The sequence below is a fragment of the Amblyomma maculatum genome, chromosome 1 (assembly GCF_055883805.1).
Source record: "Amblyomma maculatum isolate TAMU_Amacu chromosome 1, ASM5588380v1, whole genome shotgun sequence".
Taxonomy (NCBI): Eukaryota; Metazoa; Arthropoda; class Arachnida; order Ixodida; family Ixodidae; genus Amblyomma; species Amblyomma maculatum.
The window spans coordinates 298,931,770-298,956,384 of record NC_139344.1 but is presented as its reverse complement, the minus strand read 5'-3'; the positions used below and the strand labels follow the sequence as shown (position 1 = coordinate 298,956,384).

General features: G+C 46.0%; 1 protein-coding gene across 1 annotated transcript in view; it reads left to right on the top strand.

Moving 5' to 3' along the window:
• SMC3 (structural maintenance of chromosomes 3) overlaps positions 1-24,615 on the top strand; it is a 295,374-nt gene that overhangs the window by 247,366 nt on the left and 23,393 nt on the right. The window contains exons 26-28 of the mRNA XM_084591644.1: positions 9,720-9,863; positions 22,946-23,110; positions 23,658-23,705. Of these exons, the coding sequence (XP_084447770.1) occupies positions 9,720-9,863; positions 22,946-23,110; positions 23,658-23,705 (357 nt within the window). The remainder of the gene's footprint in view (positions 1-9,719; positions 9,864-22,945; positions 23,111-23,657; positions 23,706-24,615) is intronic.

Sequence of the window (24,615 nt, the reverse complement as noted above, 5' to 3'; positions counted from 1 at the left end):
TTGATTCTACCCTCATCAATGTTTGCAATAAGGGTAGTTTCATTGGTCTATCTCTCCTAGAACCAGTTACAGCTATTTGAAGTTCACATATATTATTTTTGTTTTCTTAAACCTCACAACTATGTTAGGTTATTTGGTGACCTTATTGCAAGCAGCAAACATTCAGCTTCCAAACAAAACACATGGTAAAAATTGGGGGAATGGAAGCCGAGAAAAAGCTGATCCGAATTTCGTAGGGTGATGAAGAAAACCAAACTGAGAAAAACACAAAACACTAAATGCAACATATTCAAGCATAGGAAACACATCAAGTGCTTTATTATTCGAAGCAAACCGCCTAGAAGGCACCTGGTAAGTAGTCAGCATCACGTTTGTATCGCTGGCGTCGCTTTGCTGACCCCCAAAATGTGTCCGAGGCTGCACTTTTTCGCATGACACTCGTCAATCGTCGACAGTCTTTTTCTTCCGCTTTCTTGGAACTGGTGCAGTTCTCCAACAGCTGCAATTCTCGAAGTATGTGTGCAGATGCTTGCTTCACTCCAGAATTAAAACGCATAACTGCTTCGGCCACTACAGCCTCGATGGCAAACAGTGAGGCATGTTTGTCTTTAGGCATCAATGACCAAATGACAGAATGGAGTGGTTCATTAGCATTTTGAGTTTTGCCCCTTTTGGCAGCGTTTTAGCAGCTCCTTATTGAGATAGCTGCTAGTACACAGGGCGCAGCGCCTGCTTTACGTTGTCAGCAGGTTGTATGTGTGGCTGGGCGGCGTCTCTCCTCTGGCAGCAGCAGCATTATGCTTACACCAAGAGTCTGGACCACTTGGACACAGACTGTGATCAGAGAGCTGGTCTGTCAAAGTCACGTGGTAATAGGTGGCCATTACTGCCTGCTGCATGCTGTCCACATCACCAACATTGGACTTTAGGGCCTAGCTGTAGTACAGTAGAATCTCGGTGATACGAAATTCAAAGGGAGACGAAAATTTTCGTATCACCCGAAATTTCGTATCACCAAAAAACGAGCAAAATCCGTTTTCAAGCCTTCCAACAGGTACGAAATATTTATTTTCGTTGAAAGAAATCGCGTATATCCTTCTGCACCTTCTTTTCCGCGAGATCTGATAACAGAGAGTTTTGAAAACTGAAAAATTGGGCCGCTGTCTTCTCCCGCACAGACTCGGAGGTCACGGCGCGCCGCAGAACATCGATGGCGTGCATCGTTTCTGCTGCCGTCGGCGGTGGGTCATCAACGCTTTGGTCGTCATCATCTTCGTCACTGCATGGAATGCCAGGCTGTGATGACGCTTCCTCCGCGATATCTTCAACCGTGCGGAGACCACAGGTGGCGAGGTCGTCGTCCGTGGTGAAGAAATCGTCGACGCAACAGTCGACGTCAAATTGATTCCAGGCATCGATGGGAATCGGATCTTGCACTTGCAAGGCAGTAGCCACAGCGGATTTCAAAACTCCACACTTCGCAAAACAATTGGCGATGGTCGTAGGAATGACGCGATCCCAGGCAATTGCAAGAAAATGCACAGCGTCCAGAAGAGTGATCTGGAGATTCGCGTTCTTCCTTTCAATCTTCGCGAGGAGGCGGCGCACCAACAAAGCTTCGAAATGGTGCTTAACATTCCTTATAATCCCAGCATCCAGTGGTTGCAAATGACTTGTTGCGTTCGGGGGCAGGAACACCACCTTAACACTCTGTAGTGTCATTTGTTTTGGATGGGCGGTGCACTGGTCCAGCAGCAAAACTATTTTTCTGTTGTGGCAAGACATCTTACGGTCGAGGTACGTGACGAATTCCATAAACAAAGAAGACGTCATCCATGCTTTTTTGTTCGCCTTGTAGACGCAGGGCAATCGACCGGCTGCCTTAAAGCATCGGGGCTTTTGATATTTGCCAATGACTGTCAACGGCATCTTTTCCGATCCGTCGGCGTTGCAACAAAACAAAACTGTGATACGTTGTTTGCTCTTTTGTCCGCCCCGGCAGGCATCGCCTTTAAAGCGCAAACTTTTTTCGGGCTGCAGATTGTAAAACAGCCCTGCTTCATCTACAGTCGAACCTCGATATATCGAACAACGCGGTGATTGCAAATAGTTCGATATAGCCGGAATTCGATATACAAAATCACGTAGAAAACGCGTCAAAAACTAGTACAAATCAATCAATGAACCAATCGTGGCACAGTGGCGCAATAAATACTCACTTGAAGTTTCAAACAAAGTACTGTAGCAGCGTAGCTTGCTTCAAATTGGCAACCGCGTGCTTAACCACGGCGTCCTCAACGTAGTCTAAACGGTCCACAAGCGATAGTCCAGCGCCTTCTATTGCGCCGCAGTAGCCGCGTACAAGGTCCAAAGCAGCTACAGCCTCAGTTGCAGTCGGGAGCGGGGCAGCGCTTACGGGATCAACCTTGGCCTTCTGTTGTATCTTCGGTCCCGATACAGGAATATTTTGGGCCCTTGCGTCGATGAACCATTTGTGCAGCGCCTTCTTAACATCTTCAAAGGCAGCTTTGCGCACCCGCCGCGCGCCTGAGTGCTGGTTTTGTTCCTCCTTGGCCTTTATGTCACTCTTGTTTTTCAGCAGAGTGCTCAAAGTGCTCCTCGGTATGCTGAAAGCTTCGGCGACGCTTGACTTTTTTTCACGATTTTCAACGCGGCGGATCACTTCCAATTTCGCAGCAAATGTCAGGGTCGTCCGCTTCTTCGCGTTTGCAGCCATCACAACACCGACCACGCCGTGACAGGCCTAGGCCACCTAGGCTGCCTAGGCCACACACGATAACAACGACTGGCGCAGCACAAGTGGCGGCGCCGAGACGCGATTAGTCGTTGACAAACTAAATCAGGCTAGCCACCCTAGCCCGGCCAAGCCGCCGCGTGCATACGCCGCTACGTTCAAGTGGCGCCCTCGGCGCGACCGATGTATGCAGCGATCGTGCGCAGCAGTCGGGAACGCCCATCGCGCCGCCGCTATCTTCGAGGGCGTTGAGGGAAAGCTCGCCTCCTGTCAACAGAGTGCACATGGTTTGGGGTGGCAGAGTTCGATTTATCCATTTGGCAACCGACGCCGTTCGAAATAAAAAATTAAAAATGCATGCGATTTTCCGCGTGATATAGAAAGTGTTCGATATAATCAATAATTCGATATATCGAGGTTCGACTGTACATTAAAAACATCACGTGCCTCATATCCCGCTATGTAAGACGGCAGTGTGGTTGTCATCCAGTCTTCCACGGCGGAGGCGCCGACTTTTTTTCCTTCGCCACAAACGGTCTTGTAGGAAAGACTATGACGCACCTTGAACCGGTGAATCCATTCACCGAAGGCCTGAAAGTCACCAATTCCAAGTGTGAGTGCGATTTCCGCTGCCTTCTCACGAAGCGCTTTTCCGTCAATGTTGACGCCAGCCGCCATGAGCTCTCTGAACCACGTTAGAAGAACCTCTTCCAACTTCACATGGTGGGCAGTTTTGGCTTCTTCAGAATTCATCGCGAAGTGCTGCACATTCTGCATAATTTGGTCGCGCTGACCAACGATCGTTGACAGCGGCAGGCCTAGCTCCTTGGCCATGTCAGTGCACCTTTTCTTGGGCTCTTTGTCCACCTTATTTAAAATTTCCAATTTGTCTTTAAAGGTCAGCGCCTTTCTCTTCCGTGACATTGCAGTATGATGTACCTTTTCGCGTTGCCGAGATGATCACAAAACGATGCGCTATGAACGCGGTGTCAGCCTCAACAAACGAGAAAACGAAGCAACGTGTTGCCACTGCAGCGGAGACTCCGGAAAGCGGAAGAGCGTGGCCTGCGGGGCGGCGGAGAAATGTGGAGAGGGCCGCAAGGCCGTGCGCACAACTAAAAAAAAAAAAAAAAAATGCGGGGGGGGAGGGGAGAGAAAGAGAGAGAGCGGGAGGGGAGGGCAAGATATCGCCGCCTTCCTTCGCCAACTTCGCTGCTGCCACGGGTTGCCAAGCCGGTTTTTTCCTGCTGTAATTTTTTTTTCTTCTTTCGCGCGCGTGTGCGTGATCCGTGCTATCAGTGCTGCGCACGCTTTTCTCGCTGTGCGTGTGTGCGTGGGCCTCGACCAGTCGTGATACCGAAGTTCGTATCACCCGTAGCGAAAAGAAAAAGTGTTCGGAACATCCGATTTTTTGCCCACTGAACGCAATGCGATTCGGCCGGGGAATTTTATGAATTCGTATCACACCGAATTTCGTATCAGCCGAGTTCGTATCACCGAGATTCTACTGTACTTAGAAAGCTTCATCCGGTCAGGCGATCTCTTCCAGTAAGGGAGTCGCCATTGCTTTTGTGCTTCTGCACAATGTTGTGCAACGCTGTCCTCATGGGCTTTTTAACATGGTTAACGCAGTCTTCTTTTTGGACAGCTATGTATCCATGAATGTTTGCGTCTTCAACAGCGCAGAACGATCGGCTGTCGCCATCACACAGCATCACTGTGTAGTGCAGTCCTCAAAATGAGTAACGGCAGCCTCAACTTCCATTTGTCCCGATTTACTGTAGCCAGAAAGCTCCTTTTTTGCAGCAATTGTTGCCGCTGGCTTCAGCTTTGTTTTCAGATAGCCCTGGTAGCTCTTATGGGGTAGGACCCCCTGTGAGACACACCCATTGCCGAAAAAATGTCGTTCAGGGCAGTCTGGCCATTACCTGTGCTTTGCGTAGCATGAGCTGCGAGAATATTTATCTCAAACGGCTTGCACTTTGCACCACTTTCTGCCCGCCAAGAGCTCCATTCGTTGGCGATAGCTCCACAATTGCAGCACTCCATGCGCAATTTCACGGCAATCCCATACTCCGCGCCATTTTTTGCAATGACGTCGCCACCGCAAGTCCGACACACAGTATTTTGAAGCAGCCCGTTAATTGCTGCCAAATCAATGACCGCGTAGGTAGCTCCAGACGAGGTAGCTCCAGACACTGGCGGGCCGGTAGGTGTGCATTCTGATGCAAGCATCCCCCATCTTCCTCTGGCTCGCCGAAATTGCTGTTAGGCTCGCGAGTTTATCATTGGAGTCCTTCTGCAACTTCTTTTGGTCAGCGCTGGTCAAAAACCTTGTGTCGACTCTAACGCGCTGCCGCCTATCTCGTCCGAGTCCGTGGGCTGCTCCGTGTCGAAGGCAGACGCCGTACTCGGCGTCGAAGCATTTGTCACAACAGTCGATTCACGCTCCAGCACTGCACTATCGTTTGTTGAAATCGATTTTTGTGCAATGAGTTCATCATCCAGCGGTTCGCCGCTTTCCGCTGTCGTTTCGATGTGCTCCGTGCCCGCGACGAACACCGGAACATTTGCCAAGGTCGCCTTGTCCGCCGGTGGACGTGTCGTCGACATTCTTTCTGCGGCATTTTTTATGCTATTTTCCGAATTTGTGCACGCTATGAAACTTCCGATACGGTTTCCCCATGGTGCTATTTTTGAAAATGGCGTCGCCCATGCTAGCACCGAGCGTCTGAAGGAAATGGCGCCGGCCAATTGCCGACGCAGATTTCGCCACGTGACTGCCTGCAGCCAATAGCATGGCCGCATTACACTTTTTGTTTTGTCTTTTTCTCATCTGCGAATCATGACTGGCCTTTCATTTTGGCGGGAAAGGAAGGTGAGGCACGGCTCTTTCAAACGAGACCAAGATCGCAGCGCTGCAAAGCGTATTTACAGCGCAACAGGCACCGCAAAATAGGCGTTTCGCGATGTTTTTTCGCAAGCAGTTCTGTCGAGTTTGCATGTTTAATCTGCGATTTTTCGATAAATATGCAGTGTTGGGCTACCAAACTTGTCAAAATGATGGAAAATGATGAGATGCATCCAACTATGGCAAAAAAAAATTTTCGCGACTTTTCGGTCCGAAAGACTCGCGTCCCCCCTTAATCCATTTTTCTCATCCTTCCTGTCGGGGCCAAAGCACACCTTCTCTTCCTTGGGAATTGGGTTTTCTGTACTTGCCAACTCACCTCCGTCATTCTCAAACCCAGCACTCGCAGCAATCTACAACCCATATACGTGGATTGTCCGAAAAGTAATTCCATTTATTTTTTCTTGCTTTATGACGAGACCCCCAGACAGTCGAGTTTGATTTCGGGTATTCCGCTCAGTAGCCTAGCTTCTGTGAGTGACCATAGTTGACACTGTGTGTCATATTGTAACGCAGTCTCTGCTACTTTCACTTTTGGAATATTGCACAGTGTGGCACTTGAGAGCAGCAAAAAATAATAGAGCACAAAATAAGCAGCGCGCGCTCATTGCTGCTGTGTGATTCTAGCTCTTGCATTTGGAGCGGAGATGGCAGAAAGTGCCGGCAACACAAAGCGATTCCATACCTGCCAACCCTCCCGATTTCTACTGAGCACTGCCCTATAGGAATGGCTTTTCCAAAACTGCAGCCATGGAATCTGCAGCAGCATCACAAGGCTAAGAAACCAAAGTAGCTGTGGCTGGTTGCATTTCATGACTGCTGTTGTCTATGCTTTGGTTTTGCCAGGCTGCATGCATGTGGTGCATATCATACTCATGTCATGGTGCTATGGAAGTTGAAATATTTGCACAAGTTTTTCCTATCTTTGGAATTTCTGTGCTTCGTGAAATCGAGAAAGGGTGTCATTTTACACAGTCTGTGGATGTGACATGAACAAAGGTGATCTGAAACCTACCGACGTCTTGGAAACTACTGAACTAGCACAGTCATTTACTGCAAAGGGAAAAGGACTCATGAGGTGCAGTCAAAGGCCTAGGGGTTTGCTTCTGAGCCCCGTGCGACCGTAAGAATGGCCTCCTCTATCCTCCCAAGCAGTGAATAGCTAGGTATACAGCTTAGAGGCAAACCCCTAGGGCTGTCTACTTTTGACAGTAGCCGACCAATTTTTCTCATTCCAATGATTCGCACTTTTGTGATATTTCCAACTTAAGGAGTGTCACGCACCCTATAGGAACATCCACCAATATCATGACTGATATTCCGGACTCTATGGAGTCCAGAAGTTCAATTTTTCGCTCCAAAATAGGCGCCAGCATTACTCTGGAGTTTGTTTTCCAGCCAAAGGCTTGCTTTTTTGGCATGATATAGATGCGAGCTAGTATCACTGTTGCAACCAACTGGTTCTTCACCGCCATGAAGGGTTCAGTCTTGGATTTAAACGGGCTCATTTGCACAAACTAGCCTCACTCTTTATTGATCGTTGCCATCTGAAATACCGTATTTACTCGCATAATGCTCGCACATTTTTTTCACGGAAAATTGATGTGAAGTTGGGGGTGCAATAATTATGCAAGGAAAATTTTGAGCAGATGTTTTGGAGTGCTAAAAGCAAATTTAAATTGGTTTGACTCGGAATTCTTAGGCCAGCTGTTGTAAATACAACCTAAATATTACTTTAACACAGAATTTTCTTTTGGTATAAAAGTGCAGGGTTTCCAAAAGCACGAATTTCAGTGCAGAGTAGCAGGCCGGATTTCAATCATTCCGGCCAACCTTTCTGCCTTTCAATAAATCCATCTATCTATCTATCTATCTGTCTTTCTAAAGCACTTTATTTGCCGCACGCAGCTTATCATTACTCCCCACGTTTCGTGGTATATTGTTCAAAGCAGACCATACAGTTCTACTCTTGATCCGAGTCCGTGTAGGCACTGCAATCGCTATCTCCAGTAATGTACCACACAGAACTCGTTGACGCCGAAGTGCTTGCTGGCAGCGCGGGCGGTGCCCATGCTCAAGCGCGTACTCTATACTTTTCGCCCTAAAAACAGCTGTATAGCTTGCCCCATCGAGATTCATTGTGGTAATTTCTGGATAGGTATCGTAGGGCAAGACAAGGGGCTTTTAAAAGTTTCCTTGTTTTCTAAGTTCCACTGTAACAGATGCTAGGACGCTGCAGGCGTCGATGCAGTTGGCGGCAGTGCACCTCGCCATGAAGACTGCCTTTGCCTCCGTGCACTGAACGCGTGTCGCATCTCGAGGCATCGTGAGCGACCACGCAACGTTTAACTCATTGCACGAAACCGTTCAGAGGGCACGTCAAGAGATCGTAAATCCGGCGATCACAAAAATGGCAAAAGGCGAACAGAACGCACAAAGCACAAAGTACAAAGACGGCCAACATTGAGGGCAAAGAGCCGGAGTAGACGACGCGGAGAGGCAGCCGACGGAGACCAACGCATCAGCAGGCACAGCAGCCAATAGCAGTCGCCCAATCCCCCGCGTTCTCGCGGAGCGCGCGCCTTACCCAATCGCAGCCTTGAATTCGAGCACGGGAAACTTGAAAGCCGTCGCGAGGCTTCTAATCGGAAGCAAGCCACGCCTCGACCGTGCCACCGTCGCCGCCGCCGAAGGTGGCAGAAGAAAGCGCAGGAATTCACAAACAAAACAAAACCAAAATGGCAGTGCTCAGTTCGGCGGGAGAGGAATGACACAGGCGCAAAGTTTGGGAATTTTCGGCGCATGCCCGCTGCTCCGCGGCTGCCGCCGCTTGTTATATAATTAAATTCGAGTATATCTACGGTGATTTGGGCATTGATTATTACTGAAAGGGTAGTTTATAAGACATACTACCGGAATATATTATGCTCCAAAAATTTACTTTCTTGATTTTTTGGTTTTCAAAGGTCGCGTCCCCCCTTAACTTCTAGGGCTGGCAACTGCCCCTCAAAGTCTACTCTTTCTCCCAAAAGTTGTACGAAAAAAGCACACCATAATTTAATTATTGTTTTATCCTTTTTTTGTAACGCGACAGCATCCAGGGTTCGGCAGGAGGAGAAACTGCGCGCACACATATACACACGCTCGAATCCAGCACGAAACACATGACGTGGCCGCACTGTACGAACAGTGCGGAGGTTGTTCCGGTGTCTCCATGGAGGACGCTGCTGCACAGATCGATTGCAGCGCCCCTTGGCCGAGATTGTGTCCCCTGTGGCTACAAATCTTTGTTCGCTGAAAACGGCACTTTGCTAGCCCATCTGTAGGTAACACCAGCCACAAACACTGAACACCGTTTTATTTGGCCTGTTTGAAAGGGGCTGCCAGCTGTTAACTCTTCAGGATCTGCAATTATCGCTGAAGCTGCTATAGGCAGAAAGAAGTCTGATATTGCGAAGGAGTTCGTATCCTATTTGGCTCACTTTTTGCACTTCGAAAACGGCAGAGCACTGCACAGGACACTGGCAACCTCAGTCTATGAAGATGCTACTATGTGCACAAATGAAATGAGAGGAACGTTGAGGATGATGGAAGTCATTTGAGCACAAGAAAAGTTCTCGTGATGTGCTTGATGCGTTCGACATCATATGAAATTTCCTAGGTGCAAAATAACAGTTTTTTTTTTTAATTAAATTTTTGCCCTCGAGTATAATGGATGTGCTTAATTGCATTTTCGTGACAATGAAAATTTCATGAGAACAAAAAAAAATTTATTTTCTGGGCAGTTTCGTTATTGCAGGGTTCTACTGTACTGATATTCCTTGATTATAGCGGAAAAACTAAATTATGTATGTTGTTCTGCAATATGTGCTATATTCAAATTCAATGTTCTGAAATATTTTTGCTTTGAAAATGTTGGAAATCTGTTGGGGAGTTTTCAAACTATTCATAAATTTGAAAAATTTGTTGATATGGTGTTTGTAGTAGCAAGATTTGACTGTATTCTGTTTGTCTAACACTGGAAAATTAACTCTTGGAGTTATTCTGTTTCAGCTTTTCAAGAAGCTTGAGCAAAGCAACCACGAGCTGAAGAAGTATAGCCATGTAAACAAAAAGGCTTTGGACCAGTTCATCAACTTCTCTGACCAGAAGGAAAAGCTAGCAAAGCGGAAGGAGGAGCTTGACCGTGGACACAGTGTACGTTCCTTTTTCTATGCATGTGTGGGGCCTTTTGTCAGACACTAAAGGTGGCTTGATGCATTATTTTATTTACGTACTTGTAGGTTTCTAGGGGACTTTTCTAATGGATTTTCTCATGACAGCTTCAGATGTGGGGCATTGTGTGCCTATTTTGAGTCTGTGCTTGCCCTCAGAATAAGGAGACCTCCCCTGTAAAGCTTCTGCTTAGTGCATGTTTTGCACTATGCTTTCTGTGAGAAGTACCGCAATACGAACCCGCATATGATACGAGGTGTAGAGGTAGCAAGAAAAAAAAGTTTTCATCTGTGCATAATGCGAGCGAGGAAAGATCACTAAAAGTATTTATTTGCACTACATTTCGCGGTGGCCTCACGAGGCGTTCGTGTTTGAGCGTCCAGCACCACCCCACACCAGGTAACGAAACCTTCATATGCTGGTGCTGCTTTGCTCCCCGTGCCAACTTCCTGGAAAATTTCACGCTCCGAGAGAAGAGCAGTTCACATTCAGAAGCCTCTGGTTCTAAAACCAGTATGTACACGGCAGTGCACTAGCATGCGCCATGCTCACGCCTTTGCGTCTAGCACCGCACGCAGCGTATGCACCCAGGAAATGTTCTCGGAACCAGGGTTTTCGCGATCATCATTGTCTGGTGTAAAATTGCCTACTGTGACATCATGGTAGTAACCAATTTTATGGAAACGTGTAGCTCCGAAGTTAGGTTACAGAAGAAAAAAATGCAAACAAGGCAGAGAATTGGGCGGGGACACTGAGCCTGCCAGTGTTAGTTGTAGACTGCTTATAATGCAGGTCTCAGGGACCGCAAAAATCCCTACTTATAAGTTCTGCATTATAGCCAGAACAAGTTTTTTCGGCTCAAAATACACACCAGGTGGCGTAGCTTCTTCTCAAAAATGGCTTATTAATTAATGAATGAAAATCAACTCGCTAAGTCTGCTGCCTGCTTAGATTAGTTTTACCATATCGCCCACAGCGCAGCCGTGAAAATTACCGCAATCACCACCATGGAACTGTATATACACTTTTAAGCACTTGTTGTCAGTGTATATCTAGTTAGGCAGTTGCGCCAACCTCTGCTGAGTGACCCATGCCTTTTTGTTGGCTTCGTACAACACTGGCAGCAATGCCCCTTTAACCCAAGCAGCACGCCGTCAATGGACCGCCACTGGTCCAATATTGGGATATATTGGTCCCAATAATGGTCAATATTGGGGTCTCGGGCGCACAAAGATCCAAGATATATGCCAATGGAAAAGTCCTAACGGAGAGACTAAAAATGAAATCGACTTCATAATGTGTTCAACCCCCGCCATTGTGCAGGATGTAGAGGTAATCGGGAAAGTGCGATGCAGTGACCACAGGATGGTGAGGTCCCGAATTAACCTAAATCTGAAGAAAGAACGCAACAGATTAGTAAGAAAGAAACCCATCAACGAATTAGCGGTGAGGGGGAGGGCAGAAGTGTTCAGGATCTCGCTACAGAATAGGTATTCAGCTCTAACTGAGGATGGCGACATTACCCTAGAGGCAAGGAACAATAATTTCAGAGATATCTTTACTGAGTGCGCGGTAGAAGTAGGCGGTAGGATAGTTAGAGAGGATACCGGTAAGCTGTCTAAGGAGACGAAAGATTTGATTAAGAAACGCCAGAGTAGGAAAGCTTCCAATCCAACAGACCAGATCGAATTGGCCGAGATATCAAAGCTAATCAATAAGGGCAAGGTGGCCGATATAAGGAAGTATAACATGGAGAAAATTGAGCATGCTGTAAAGAACAGGGGAAGCCTTAAAGCGGTAAAGAAGAAATTGGGCATAGGCAAAAACCAGATGTATGCGATAAGGGACAAGGCGGGCAACATCATCACTAATATGGACAAGATAGTCAAAGTAGCCGAGGAGTTCTATACAGATCTCTACAGTAGCCAAAGTAGTCAGGACCGTAATGAGATTGGCGATAGGGAAAAACAGTCAGACGTTCCACCAGTGACGAAGGATGAGGTCAAGAAAGCACTAGAAACTATGAAAAGGGGGAAATCAGCTGGAGAGGATCAGATAACTACAGATTTGCTGAAGGACGGGGGGGATATCGTGCTAGAAAAACTGGCCACCCTGTATACGCAGTGCCTGGTGTCATCGACGGTACCGGAACCATGGAAGAATGCAAACATTATCCTCATTCACAAGAAAGGGGACTCTAAGGACCTTAACAATTACAGACCAATCAGCTTACTGTCTGTTACGTATAAGGTATTTACTAAGGTAATCGCTAATAGAATCAGGACAACCTTAGACTGCAATCAAGCAAAGGATCAAGCAGGGTTTCGGAAACGGTACTCTACTATCGATCATATCCATACCATCAATCAGGTAATAGAAAAATGTTCGGAATATAACCAGCCCTTATACATAGCATTCATTGATTACGAAAAAGCATTTGACTCAGTTGAAACCTCGGCGGTGATGCAGGCATTGCGAAATCAGGGGGTAGACGAGCCGTACGTGAAAGTGCTGGAAGATATATATAGTGCCAGCACAGCAACCATAGTTCTGCATAAAGAAAGTAACAAAATTCCCATAAAGAAAGGTGCTAGGCAAGGAGACACAATCTCCCCAGTACTATTCACAGCTTGTTTAGAGGAAGTATTCAGAGACTTGGAATGGGAGCAGTTAGGGATAAGGGTAGATGGAGAATACCTCAGTAATCTGCGATTTGCTGATGACATTGCCTTGCTAAGCAACTCGGAGGATGAACTGCAAATAATGATCGATGACCTAGACAGAAAAAGTAGAAAGGTAGGCTTGAAAATCAATATGCAGAAGACTAAGGTAATGTTCAACAGCCTCGGGAAGGAACAGCAGTTTACATTAGGTAGCAAAATACTGGAAGTAGTAGGCGAATATGTCTACTTAGGACAGGTAGTAACCGCAGATCCGGACCATGAAAAGGAAATAACAAGAAGAATAAGATTGGGATGGAGCGCATTTGGCAAGCACTCGCAGATTATGACTAGCAGCTTACCGGTATTGCTCAAGAGGAAAGTATATAACAGTTGCATCTTGCCTGTACTCACCTATGGGGCTGAAACGTGGAGGCTGACCAAGAGAGTTCCACTTAAGTTGAGGACAACCCAGAGGGCTATGGAACGAAAAATGGTAGGGGTAACATTAAGAGATAGAAAGCGTGCAGAGTGGGTCAGAGAAATAACTCAAGTTACCGACATTCTAGTGGAAATTAAGAAGAAGAAATGGACATGGGCAGGACATGTAGTGCGAAGAGAGGTTAACCGATGGTCGCTGAGGGTAACAAACTGGATTCCAAGGGAAGGAAAGCGTAGCAGGGGGCGGCAGAAAGTTAGGTGGGCGGATGAGATTAAGAAGTTCACAGGGGTCAAGTGGATGCAGCTAGCTCGGAACCGGGTTAAGTGGAGAAATATGGGAGAGGCCTTCGCCCTGCAGTGGGTATAATCAGGCTGATGATGATGATGAGGCTTTGTGTTCCTTTGTTCTCCTGCCACACTGTTACAGTTGTTCATACTTGCTACTACCCTTAGTGGGGTTTCTGGGGTACAAGAAGGGCCCATTTGTAACCCTTTCCGGCTTTGTGGTACCTCTGCTAGGTTCAATACCCAGAGTGTTTTCCAAGGGTGCTCGGTTCTTCTGGGATGAAAGGCCTGAGAAAAGGGCTTAGGTGTAAAATGGGGCATGGCTCAGGTTTTGAAAATGTCACTTTTTCTTTTAAAGAAGCTTACATGCAGGTTGCCATGAGACATTGAATCTAACGCAGGAAAATGTCTGAATTTTGCAGAAAAAAAAAGGAAAAGAAAAAAAAATATTTGATTGCTGAACCTGTTGCTATTAAAAAGAGTAGAGACACCGAAATTTTAAATATGTACTTGTTTCTTTGGAAGAGAGTGTGAGACAATGGCAGGGTGTGCACAGGTCCTTGAAAACCCTTGAATTTGAAAATTTCGTTTTCAAGGCCTTTGAAAATCCTTGGATTCCTAGCGTACTGCATGCAAATGGTTATTTATCACAAGAACACGCGGTTAAAATATTTGTATTTTCAATGTCTAGTTTCAGTATTGTGTTTCAGGCGTAAAAAATAGTTGCGCGACGGTTAGCCACATTCTAGCCACTCTGCTCTGAAGCCAACTTGAGCCTATTCAATCCAATCCGATTTTGGTGCTTTGTTATGGTGGTTGGCGGCATTGCATTTTTACGTCGGTTCTGCACCCGACTTGTTGCGGCTGAAGCACCTGACTGCAAAGCAAATGCCTGGGAAATGTGAATTTCAAGGCGCGTAGCTTCACAACGACGCTTACAAAGACTGGATTGCACCAGATATGACGAGTGAGCACCACGCAAGATGCAGGCCTTGCAGCAAGACCTTCGATATCACCACCATGGGTGACTCGGCGTTAAAGAGCCATATGAAGAGTGCTAAGCATGCTGGTGTCATGAAGATTGCAGCCAACAGCTCGGTGCGAAAGTATTTTGTTCCAAGTACGAGCCAACAGTCAGCGGTCCTGCCTCCTTCGCAATCGGGAAAGCTAGATGATGCTTGCAAGGCGTACGAGCTTGTGATGAACGCAGAGATTCTGTGGACTTTGAAGGTTAGGTCTCTTCGATTTGGCTTGCACTGGCTGCACTAGTTCTGAAAAGTGCTGCAGCGGTGCCAGGTGGTCACGTGAGCGTGCAGTGCCAGTTCCGACACTGGCGTGCGGCGGCAGTTGCCAAAACGAGTACGCAAGTGTAGAACTCTGCAACCTAGCAGATGCGTGCGCGCATCATGCATCGCGTGCTGTAACATCACGTCCAGTTTCGAAGCCAGCTGCCGTAGGCCTACAGCGCTCGATCGGAAAGTGACGACGACTAACAGTGACACCAATTGACCAAATATGTGCGACTGCGCACGATCGTTATATCGGACGGTCTGCGAAGGTGCCATTCATGCGCCTGGGTACGAGAGAATTAACGTCGTAAGCAGTTGCCACGAGTACTAGTTTAAATAATTAAGACTGCCTAACAAGATGCTTGATTGGTTTCCACGAACTTCTGTCCAAAAGCACTAGCTGACGCACGTATGTTTGTACCTCATTGCGCTCTCAGACATTCTATGTGCTCCGTAGGCGACAAGTTTGATGTCGCATAGTCGCTGCGCAAGCTGTCTTGTGGCGCACACACTTGGCACGACAGAAACTCGATCGATCGCAACTGATTTCTGTTCGCATCCACCCGTCTTCCGAGGTCACAACGCGATTAAAAAAAAAAAAATACTACATAGGACAACGCGCGCGAAGGTGCCGAATCGCGGCCACGTACCACTACATATGTGGCCACAACTATATAATACCGCTCCTCCATCAACAAAATGCCAATCACCAGCATGCAGCCCAACTACCTTGTATCTGTTAGCAGCGAACCGTCCGGGTTCTGAAGGAGACGGACTTTACAAATGCTATGCAGAACGATGCGCAGCGTCGTCTGCTCTTGGCCAAGCGGAGCGTACGCCATGCTGCACTTTTTTCTGCACCTCTTCTGGAGCGAGTGCAGAGTGAGCGAGAACTTGTGCAGAACTAGCCCTGCACCTTGACAAAACGAGGAGAGAAGTGCAGACGGCGTGCGCGGCACTGGCAAAACGAGGACGGCGGTGCTGCACTACTTGAACTAGTGCAGCTGGTGCAGGCAAATCGAAGAGACCTGTTGTTGTTGTCACATCGCATTTCTCCTATCGGTCATCATTGGAAGCAGGCCAGCTATTCCAGCATATGTTCCCGGACGGTGATGTGGCCAAAGCATTTTCTTGGAGAGAAAAAAATGTGCCTATGTGACGTGCCTATATGACGTGCCATGATCTGAGGCCCTTCTTTTTATCTGCTTTGCAGAGGGAGATAAAAGATAGTGATTACTATGTGGTACTCTTCGACGAGTTCACGAAGGACTGTCTCCAGCGGAAACAAATGGACGTTCACATCCAGGTTTGGAATTCGCCTCGCAAGGTGGCAACAAGGTACTATACGTGGTTGTTTATGGGGCACTCGACATCCGAGGACATGCAGGGAAAGATGCTGAGTGCGTTCGAGCCTTTCCCTCTTGAGAAAATTCTTCAGATTTCTATGGATGGTCCCAAGTTAGTCCTTAAGTTACTCGAATTTCCAAGAACACCTGCATCAAGCATACCAAGTCCAATGTCTGTACATTGGGACCTGTGGCCTCCACACCATGCACAATGCCTACAGGGCTGGTGTTACAGCAAGTAAGTGGGAAGTTGACTGCCTGCTGTCCTGCCTGAGCGCGCTTTTGCATGGTTCTCCTGCAAGGAGGGAAGACTTCTCAGCTGTTACCGGTCAGGAGACTTTTCCCCTGAACTTTGTTGCACACTGGTGGTTGGAGAATGTCCCTGTAATAGAGAGAGCCTTGCTCTTGTGGTGTTTTATCAAGAAGTTTATTGCAGCTGCAAGGAAGAAGGAAGTAAGCCTCCCAAAATGCGGATCATTTCACAACTTGTGCGAGTTTGCCAGTGATGTCTTACTGCTAGCAAAGCTTCAATTTGCACTAGGTGTGGCCATGACCATCAAGCCATTCCTCGCTGCATGAGTACCAAACGGATCAGCCCATGGTGTTCTTTCTTGCAAGGGACTTGGAAACAGTAGTCAGGAAGCTACTAACGAAGTTTCTGAAGTGCTCATTCTTGTCTTCAGCAAAAGAAGTCACTGGTCTGCTGACGGTGGACATTGAAAACACTGAGAACCACACTCCGCTTGAAAAGGTGGATGTAGGCCATGCCGCTGAACAGACGGTCAGGAAAACTAAAGCAAGCCAGAAGGATGTGTTCCAGTTCCGCATGGAATGCAAACCCTTCTTGATCAGTATGACAAAGAAGGTGCTTGAGAGAAGCCCACTGAGATTCTCAATCGTTAGGATTTCGTCCTCTCTGGACCCACGACAAATTTGTATAAACCAGATTAGTGCCTGGCCGGCTTCAGAAGAGTGTTGGATGCCCTCATTACAGCAGGCAGAATGTCTGAGCACTAAAGAGACACTGTACTTGGGAAGTACGCTGAGTTCGTGCAGGAAGAGATGCATAACCTGCAAATGTTTGAGAAGAATGTAAACAGGTTGGACGAGTTCTTGCCTGAGCTGATGAAGCTTAATTCATCATATTGGGAACTCCGGAAAGTTGTCAATCTTTTGCCACGGCCACGGCCAGGCCACTGTGAAACGAGAGTTTAATGTGAACCGCCATGTTGCCGTAGAAAACCTGTGACCCCCCCCCCGTGGTCGCAATGTAGGCGCGCAAAACTTGATTTTTATCTTTATGGCCACTCCGGGCGCAGGGGCCACAGAAACAAATTTTCATCTTTATTGGGGCTGCTGTTAGCTTGTTTATCATCCAGGCTCACAAGGTATTCCTGCCCTCCTTGTGGTTTCCTGAGGCTCCTGAGTTTGCACTCTGGAGCAATGTTGACTCCAAAATACGGTTCCTAATAGTTTTCTACAACTTTTCCTTGACTTTACTCATATTGAACTTTCAAAATCCGCAATAATGTAATTTGACCATGTGGGGAAGCTTTTTTTCAAAACAATTCGACCCTCAAAGGGTTAATTATGTTGGCTTAGTGAAATACTGGCTTTATTATGTTGCCTTAGTACAGTGTTGGCTTAGTGCAATACAAGCTGTTCCTTGAGATGTTCCTTTTTCAGTTTTGTTCAGTATAATTGGTATGTACCTGATATTGAAAACTGTTGCGTGTAGCATTGTGTTGAGTCCTTGAAAATACTCGAACTGGGCCTTGAAATTCATTGAATATCCTTGAATTTGCCCGTTTTAAATCTGTACGAACCCTGCAATGGTGTTCATGAGTCACAACGTGGAATTCACCTACACCAGCTAATTTTTTTTTTTTTTTTTTTTTTTCATTTACAGTTTCGGTTTCAAATGTCGAATGACAGCTTGGATTTCGTAGACGAGTTGAGGTTGCATGAATCATGAAAATACTGCAATGTAATTGCTTCCTTTCGTGTTCCAGTCAGGCTTGCATAAGATTTGTTGCAAGACTGCCTGAGCGAATAAATTCACTTATAAATTATTGATCACTTTTTTCTTCATGTTTTTTAATGTGCTGTATATCATTCCAAAGACAGCATGATATGTTGTTGGGCAAGCGTGTTCAGGACGATAGGAAGATACATTGTGCAAAAAGATATCACGAGGGCCTGCTGTCCTTCCGAATCAGCAGCATATATCCAGTCATTGCAAAAGCTATGTAAACAAACACGCTGGGGGCGTAGTCGTAATCCGAGAGTCATTTGCTGGAGAAGCACTAGAAAAACGGAAGGTGAGGCTCAGCAGTCTGTCGCAATCACGCACGCAGCTGAGGGGGAGGCGAGAAGGAGATGGCGGCGACAGGGAAGCTCTTCTTCTGTACGGGTATGCAGTGAAGAGCAATCGAATCGCATTGGGTTTTGTGATGATTGAAGCGGCAGCGGCGGCACATGCTTTCTTGCGCTGGCCGTGGCCAGACTGAACATAGTTTTGCAAAAATGCTTCACCAGCTGAAAATAGTTGAGTCTAATATGCGCATATAACAGCAGCAAGTCACGAGGTAGCGATTCGTTCGAAAGTTTTGGCTACTCCTTTAATGTCGCAAGGTATGCTCTCGCGTCAAGATATGCTTGTTTGATATTTATTCTTAGTTTTTGGATCCAAAGAGCGACGGCAATAGCTCAACAACCAGGAACATAACGCTATCCCCTCCCCACTCTCGCCGCACATATGTACACGGCCGAAGGAAACATTGGACAGGTGCCTTTTTATAAGTGAGAGCGCTTGTTGCTAAAACAAGCTAACTCTCATAACGTAAGAACAATACGCTTCTGACTGCATGCCTAAATTATACAGCATGAGCCCATCGATTTCGGCCTCCTCGGCAATCTAGACGAAGCCCAAAACAAGTCCGAGGATCTCGAAGGTCGCATATTATAGTGAAGACTTCTCAAAGAAAAGAGAATATGTGAATAAAATATTTTTGCTGAAGAAAAAAAAATTCAGTGACCACCGTCCACGACGTGCATGCAGGAGTGCAGCCGGCACCGCGAATAGCAGACGACATGGAGACGTTCCGCTGATCGCATTGTGACAGCAAGATGCATAGGGGGCACTTGAGCTACTTCAGCGAATTACCGGGCCCGTATTCCGAGTTTGCGTCGCTATCGAAGTGTCGCTATCAAGGTGACCTGGTTGCCAGACCAGAAAGCTGATTTCGATATTAATAATAAAAATTAATTTTAAAACTATCTACTACACGGACAATTTAACGTGTAAGGAGTTAAATACATTAATCAGTTTATGCTCAGTTGTTAACTGTCATGACCCCTTAAAGAGAATTAGGAACAGATCTTATTCGTGAAGGACTGACAAGCCGGAATCGCCTCCGTGTTTTTTTTTTTTTTTTTTTTTTTTTTTTTTTTTTTTTTTTCTAGATGCTTCGCCACCTTACACATGTGACATGTGGAGAAGCCATCGTGATGGCTTACAGTCGCTGCGCTCTTGCTCGTGACTCTTACATAATGCCCACCCCCCTCTTTTGGCAGTGAGAATAAAAAAAAAAGCTAAAAGAAAAAGCGTTTGTTAGCGCGCCTCTACGTTTCACGCCATCGTCGGGTTCACCGCGAACTTAAAAAAAATGGAGAGGGGGGGGGGGGGGGGGGGCAGCGTGGCAGCGCTCGCCCAGCTGTGCAGGCCTCGTTTATACTTTACCATTGGAACCCGGGATATCGCAAACGCCTTTTGAAGCGAAGTGAATGATGCTAAAAGAGCCAGTGGTCACTTCCGCATAAACAAGTAAACTTGAAGCAGGAATTGTAGTTTCATTGCCAGTTGAGCCTGAAATGAAATGTGGCAATTTGATGTACATTCAACTTGAGATCCTCATGCTTGATAGGCATTTCTGATGTGTTCTGTTTCTGATAACCTTTTGCAAGGCTGCAGTATGTAACTCATGAATGCCATTATACTTGATTGGAGTGCTGGTAGGGGGACCAGTAACTAGAGTGTGTGTGAGGCCTCTAAAATTACGTCTGACCAACGTGGCTTCCCGTAGGTGCTGATAACGAGGGCTCTTCATCTGTGGTTAAAAGTATTCTCATTAATGTGTCAATAATTAAGCACAAATGTGAAGGGCTTAGTATTGTGATACATACAGAGGGTGTATTGCATTTAAAGGGACAATATTCACGGCAGATACACATTAAACACTTGCCTAAATGACTGGTCACTGTGGTGTCGGCCACGCGTGGCTCGGTAGACTGTGTGTTGAGGTCATGCTTGCCAGTGCCACCTGTAGGTTAGAGGAGAGGAAAAAGTGACTGTGGCTGTTCAAGACCAACTCCTGGGATTCAATAAAATGTTTTTTACTTTTCAATCTGATGCCTCGAGTCTGTATTCGAGTCTGTATTTTAGCATAGTTCACCTCTCGCTCCAAGTTGAGAGGAGCTAGCACTGCTTTGTGGCAGTGGCTCGGTTTACACGGCGTCTGTGCCTGAAAGAAGTCAGGCCTTTGTGATGTAATGACCACTTTTACACTGCTTTAAGCAGTGTTTATGGAGTTGACTACTATAAAAGATATCAGTTCAGTTCAGTCGTTCAGTCGTGTCCGACTCTTCGTGACCCTATGGACCATGTCACGCCACGCTTTCCGGTCTCTCACTATCTTCCTAACATCACATAACTATAAAAGATATACTATACTATATACTATAAGATATACTATAAATACAGAAAGAGTAGGCAAAAACCACTCTTTGCTAATCGAAACAGCACAACTAGCTCTTGAAGAAAGTCTGCTGCTTCATATTTCACAGCTGCTGAAAAACAAGACTAACTAATCCATGGCACATCTGAGGTCATGAGACAACCTATACAGAAAAGTTTAGTTTAAGGTCACTATGCACACGACAAAGTTTTGTTGGATGCTTTCTATGCAGTTTTCAGACATGATGCATTGTGTAGGAGCATACCTCTTATCTGCGAAAGCCGTCGGCTTTGTGTATTATCTCAGGAGAAGGCTCGGTGCCCAGTCTGGATTTGCTTCATCCATTAAGTAAGATGGCTTGCCTGGAAATTGGTAAGATCACAATTACAACCATGAACCACGGATATGCTGTGCAACAACGTGAGGTCATTGATCAGCATTTTCCAACAATGTATCACCCTCGATTTTAGTTGCAAAAGAAGCGCCCTTTCGCACAACTAAAAACTTTTCTGTTGGGCCATGATCATAAAACAGCTACAATTGGAGAGCCGGCTCAAGGCAGTAAACAGAGGTATTCGAAACCGTACGCCGTCGCGCTGTATCGGAAAGAGCCGAGAGTCAACTAGAGACATCCCTGTAAAGCCATACAGCCATACACACTAATTTTAATCAGCACAAAAAGACTGCATTTGAAGCGCCAACTGAAAGACGGCAGTAGGCAGAGGAGCGTGCAACCATACGGCGTTGCAGTAAGCGCTGACAGTGGAAAAATGTGCATGAATTTTTCCTTCTTAGAACAACCCAAACGTTAACGGTGCAAAACGTTAGTTTCCCGCTCATAGTTCATGTTCATAGTGGAGTTGGAGATGCTTACCGGACAAAAAATACTCGATGCACACCTTGTAATGCATCGCTTTTACATTGATATCGCTTTGGCGGAAGCGTCTAAACTATTGCACACGGTGCTTCTCTGACAGCTCGAGCGTCCAGCTGCATTGCCCGCGAATGTCGTTGGGCACGTAGAAAAAGCATTTTTTTTTTTTTTTCGCAGTTTCTTCACTGGCACCAGACCTTCGGTCCGACCTGTTGTTGCAACTGCACACAGCACAAATTACCATAATCATGACAAAAAACCGCCGCCGTAATGCAGATTACAAATCACTGTCGATGCTGCAGGTGTCCAAAGCAGCCGCTGGGCAGCGTTTGGGTCTAAGCAATGGCGGAAGGAAGCAACTGCTTCCCATGAGGCATTGCGACGCGTCCGTGAACCACAGTGTTAATTACTAGTGAATACTACCTATATGTACCCGGTGGTACACTCTAAGTACGAACACGGCTCAGTGTGGCTGCGCTCCGCGGAGCGTCAGTGCATCCGGCACTGCCGCGCATTGAAACAAAGTGGCACAGGGGCCTGGAGGTGGTGCTTCGTGTCGTCTGGTACAGTGCCAAAGCGCACCATACTTTCTTTATTCAAAATAGCATCCAACTATGTGCTGACAGTGGCCAAACGCTCTGAGATGGCGTTATCGCCCAACGACAGTCTGTTATACGCAGGCAAGGGTGATAAGCTTCTGCAAATAAGTTTCGAACTAAGCGGCTGTTCTGTCCTAGGGAGTGATTCTCGGATGATTTGTGAAATCTCGATTCATTCACATTGTTTGTTGTCTATGACACGCTAACAATTTTAAAACAACCCAGGCCAATGTTTTCTTTGTTGCTTATATATTATGCTGTCTGGGTGACAGACGACGTGAAGCACCGCCTCCAGTCCCCTGTGCGCCACTTTGCTTCGATACGCGGCCAGATGCGCTGAACTGTGTTCGCACTTAGAGTGTACTCTATGCACACTGCAGTGCCATTGTGACACATTATTTTCTCATGACAGGTGCTCCAGAAAAAAATTCAGATCAAATTTAATACTTTACTGTTTGACGGAATATTCGAAATGATCGATTATTCGCACATCCCTAATTTTTAATAAGGTTCTTGTAAGGTTCTTAGAGCACTTCGTCGCATTAACTCTCTGGTGTTGATGAAATGGGCAATGTTTTTTTTTTTTTTTTTTTTTTTAAGTGGTCTGCCAATTTTCAGTATTGATTCCGAGGATGTGGGATCAGTCTGGGCAGCCAAATTCTCATGGAGGCGAAGCACAAGCCGTCTATGTACTGTGTGATGCACTTTAAGGGCCCCCTTCACTACGGTGTCCTTCGTAGCCATTGTTGCCTTTTGATGCTATAAACAAAACCAGTTTTCTTTATTGATTGAAATTTAAGCTCGTTTTTTTTTTTTTTTTGTATGTTGGTGCAGTCGATCCAGGAGCTGATGAATGCACTGGAAATGCGCAAGTATGAAGCTATCCAGCTCACTTTCAAGCAGGTGTCCAAGTTCTTTAGCGAAGTCTTCAAGAAGCTCGTACCCCAGGGGCATGCCACTCTTATGATGAAGACCGACAATGACGATACCACTGCTCAGGTGATTTAGTTGTTGATTTGGCCAGTTGATGCCTGTTTTTTCCGATATGTTGGGCCAGTTTTGAGCCAGTACTCCTATGACAAGGCATTCACCTCATTAATACCGGTTGTGCAATATATCATAGCTGTTGCGCTGTTTATGCATCATCAGTTAAAGTACATTGCTCAAGTTCCTGGCAAAAGATTCTCGAAGAACTAGTTGCAGAATTGCTACATTCAGCAGTGCAGTATGAATGCACCTACTGGAGGAGTAAATTCTGTTTCTTCAGAGCATATCTTGTGGTTTTATGTCAGAGGTAATTTATCTAATATAGTGTTCAGAAAGTGTTCAACACCTTCGCAGTCATGCTGATGTGGAGCCTGTGTAAATTGTCCAGACTGCAGCCGCACATTCTAATGCATGCAAAGCAGAGTACTTTGTGTATAACAGATGTGAGTGATGCTGCTTTAAAGAAGAAATGCATTATGGGTACATTTTATCAAAGATTTTTACAATTCATTAACCAATAAAACTGAAATGAAGTTGTGGTGGTTGTGTTCTATTCTAGGAGGGTCAGACTCCATCTGTAGACCACTTTTCTGGTGTAGGAATCAGGGTGAGTCAACCTTTGGATATTCTTAATAGTGATTCTAATGACACCTTCAATTGATTTATGAGGGAAGGAAATGTATGTGGTCATAGATGTGTGACGGCGGCAGTGGTGGTCAGTAATGCATGTCAGAAACACAAGTTCGAGCAACAATTGCCATGTTTAGTCCTTCAAATTCAACCTTGTTAGTTTTTTTGGACGGCATAAAATGTTACGTGAAAACAAAACAAAAAAGGGAGACATATTAGTGTTCTACTACTATAGCATCCAGCAGAGAACGTTTGACAATTTAATTAAATGGGGGCAGTATTGGGTGCAAATCAGATATGTATTTATAAAAATTGGTTGTGAATCAAATAGCATGTTTTTAGTTGTTTTGAAAAATTTCCTGACAATTTCAAATATAGTAGGATACAACTTAAGAAAATAGCAGTTGCTACCTATGAGCAGTGGTACACGGTGTGTGTGTTACTCTGCCGAACAGTAAACAGAATCAGATATTTAGCAGAATAGAATATTTGGCAGCACTAAAGCCTTCTTGTGCTTTTAATTTACTTGAACAGCTAGCTTTTTATTTGAGTTGCCAGAAAAGCCTCAAAGGGGTCAAGACACCAATTTTGAAATATAAACTGTGCATTGCATCTTGTTCCTGGTGTGCCAAACAACTGAACCTCAAAGTTTCAGCTGCATCAGAGCTGCAGATATTTTTAAAACTAGTATTTTCGTTTCTTTGTGAACAGCTTGCTGATCTGGCAACCGGCGCAGTTGGTGACGACTTAGGCCGATGCCGCGCCGTCTGCTGCATGTTCTGTGCATGAGCAGTGTCAACTGCAGTTACACGAAGCCGCGGTCATGTTGGCCAAACAGCAGTCATGCCGCTTACCGAGTTTACCGCAAACTGAGCTTTTTGTCTATC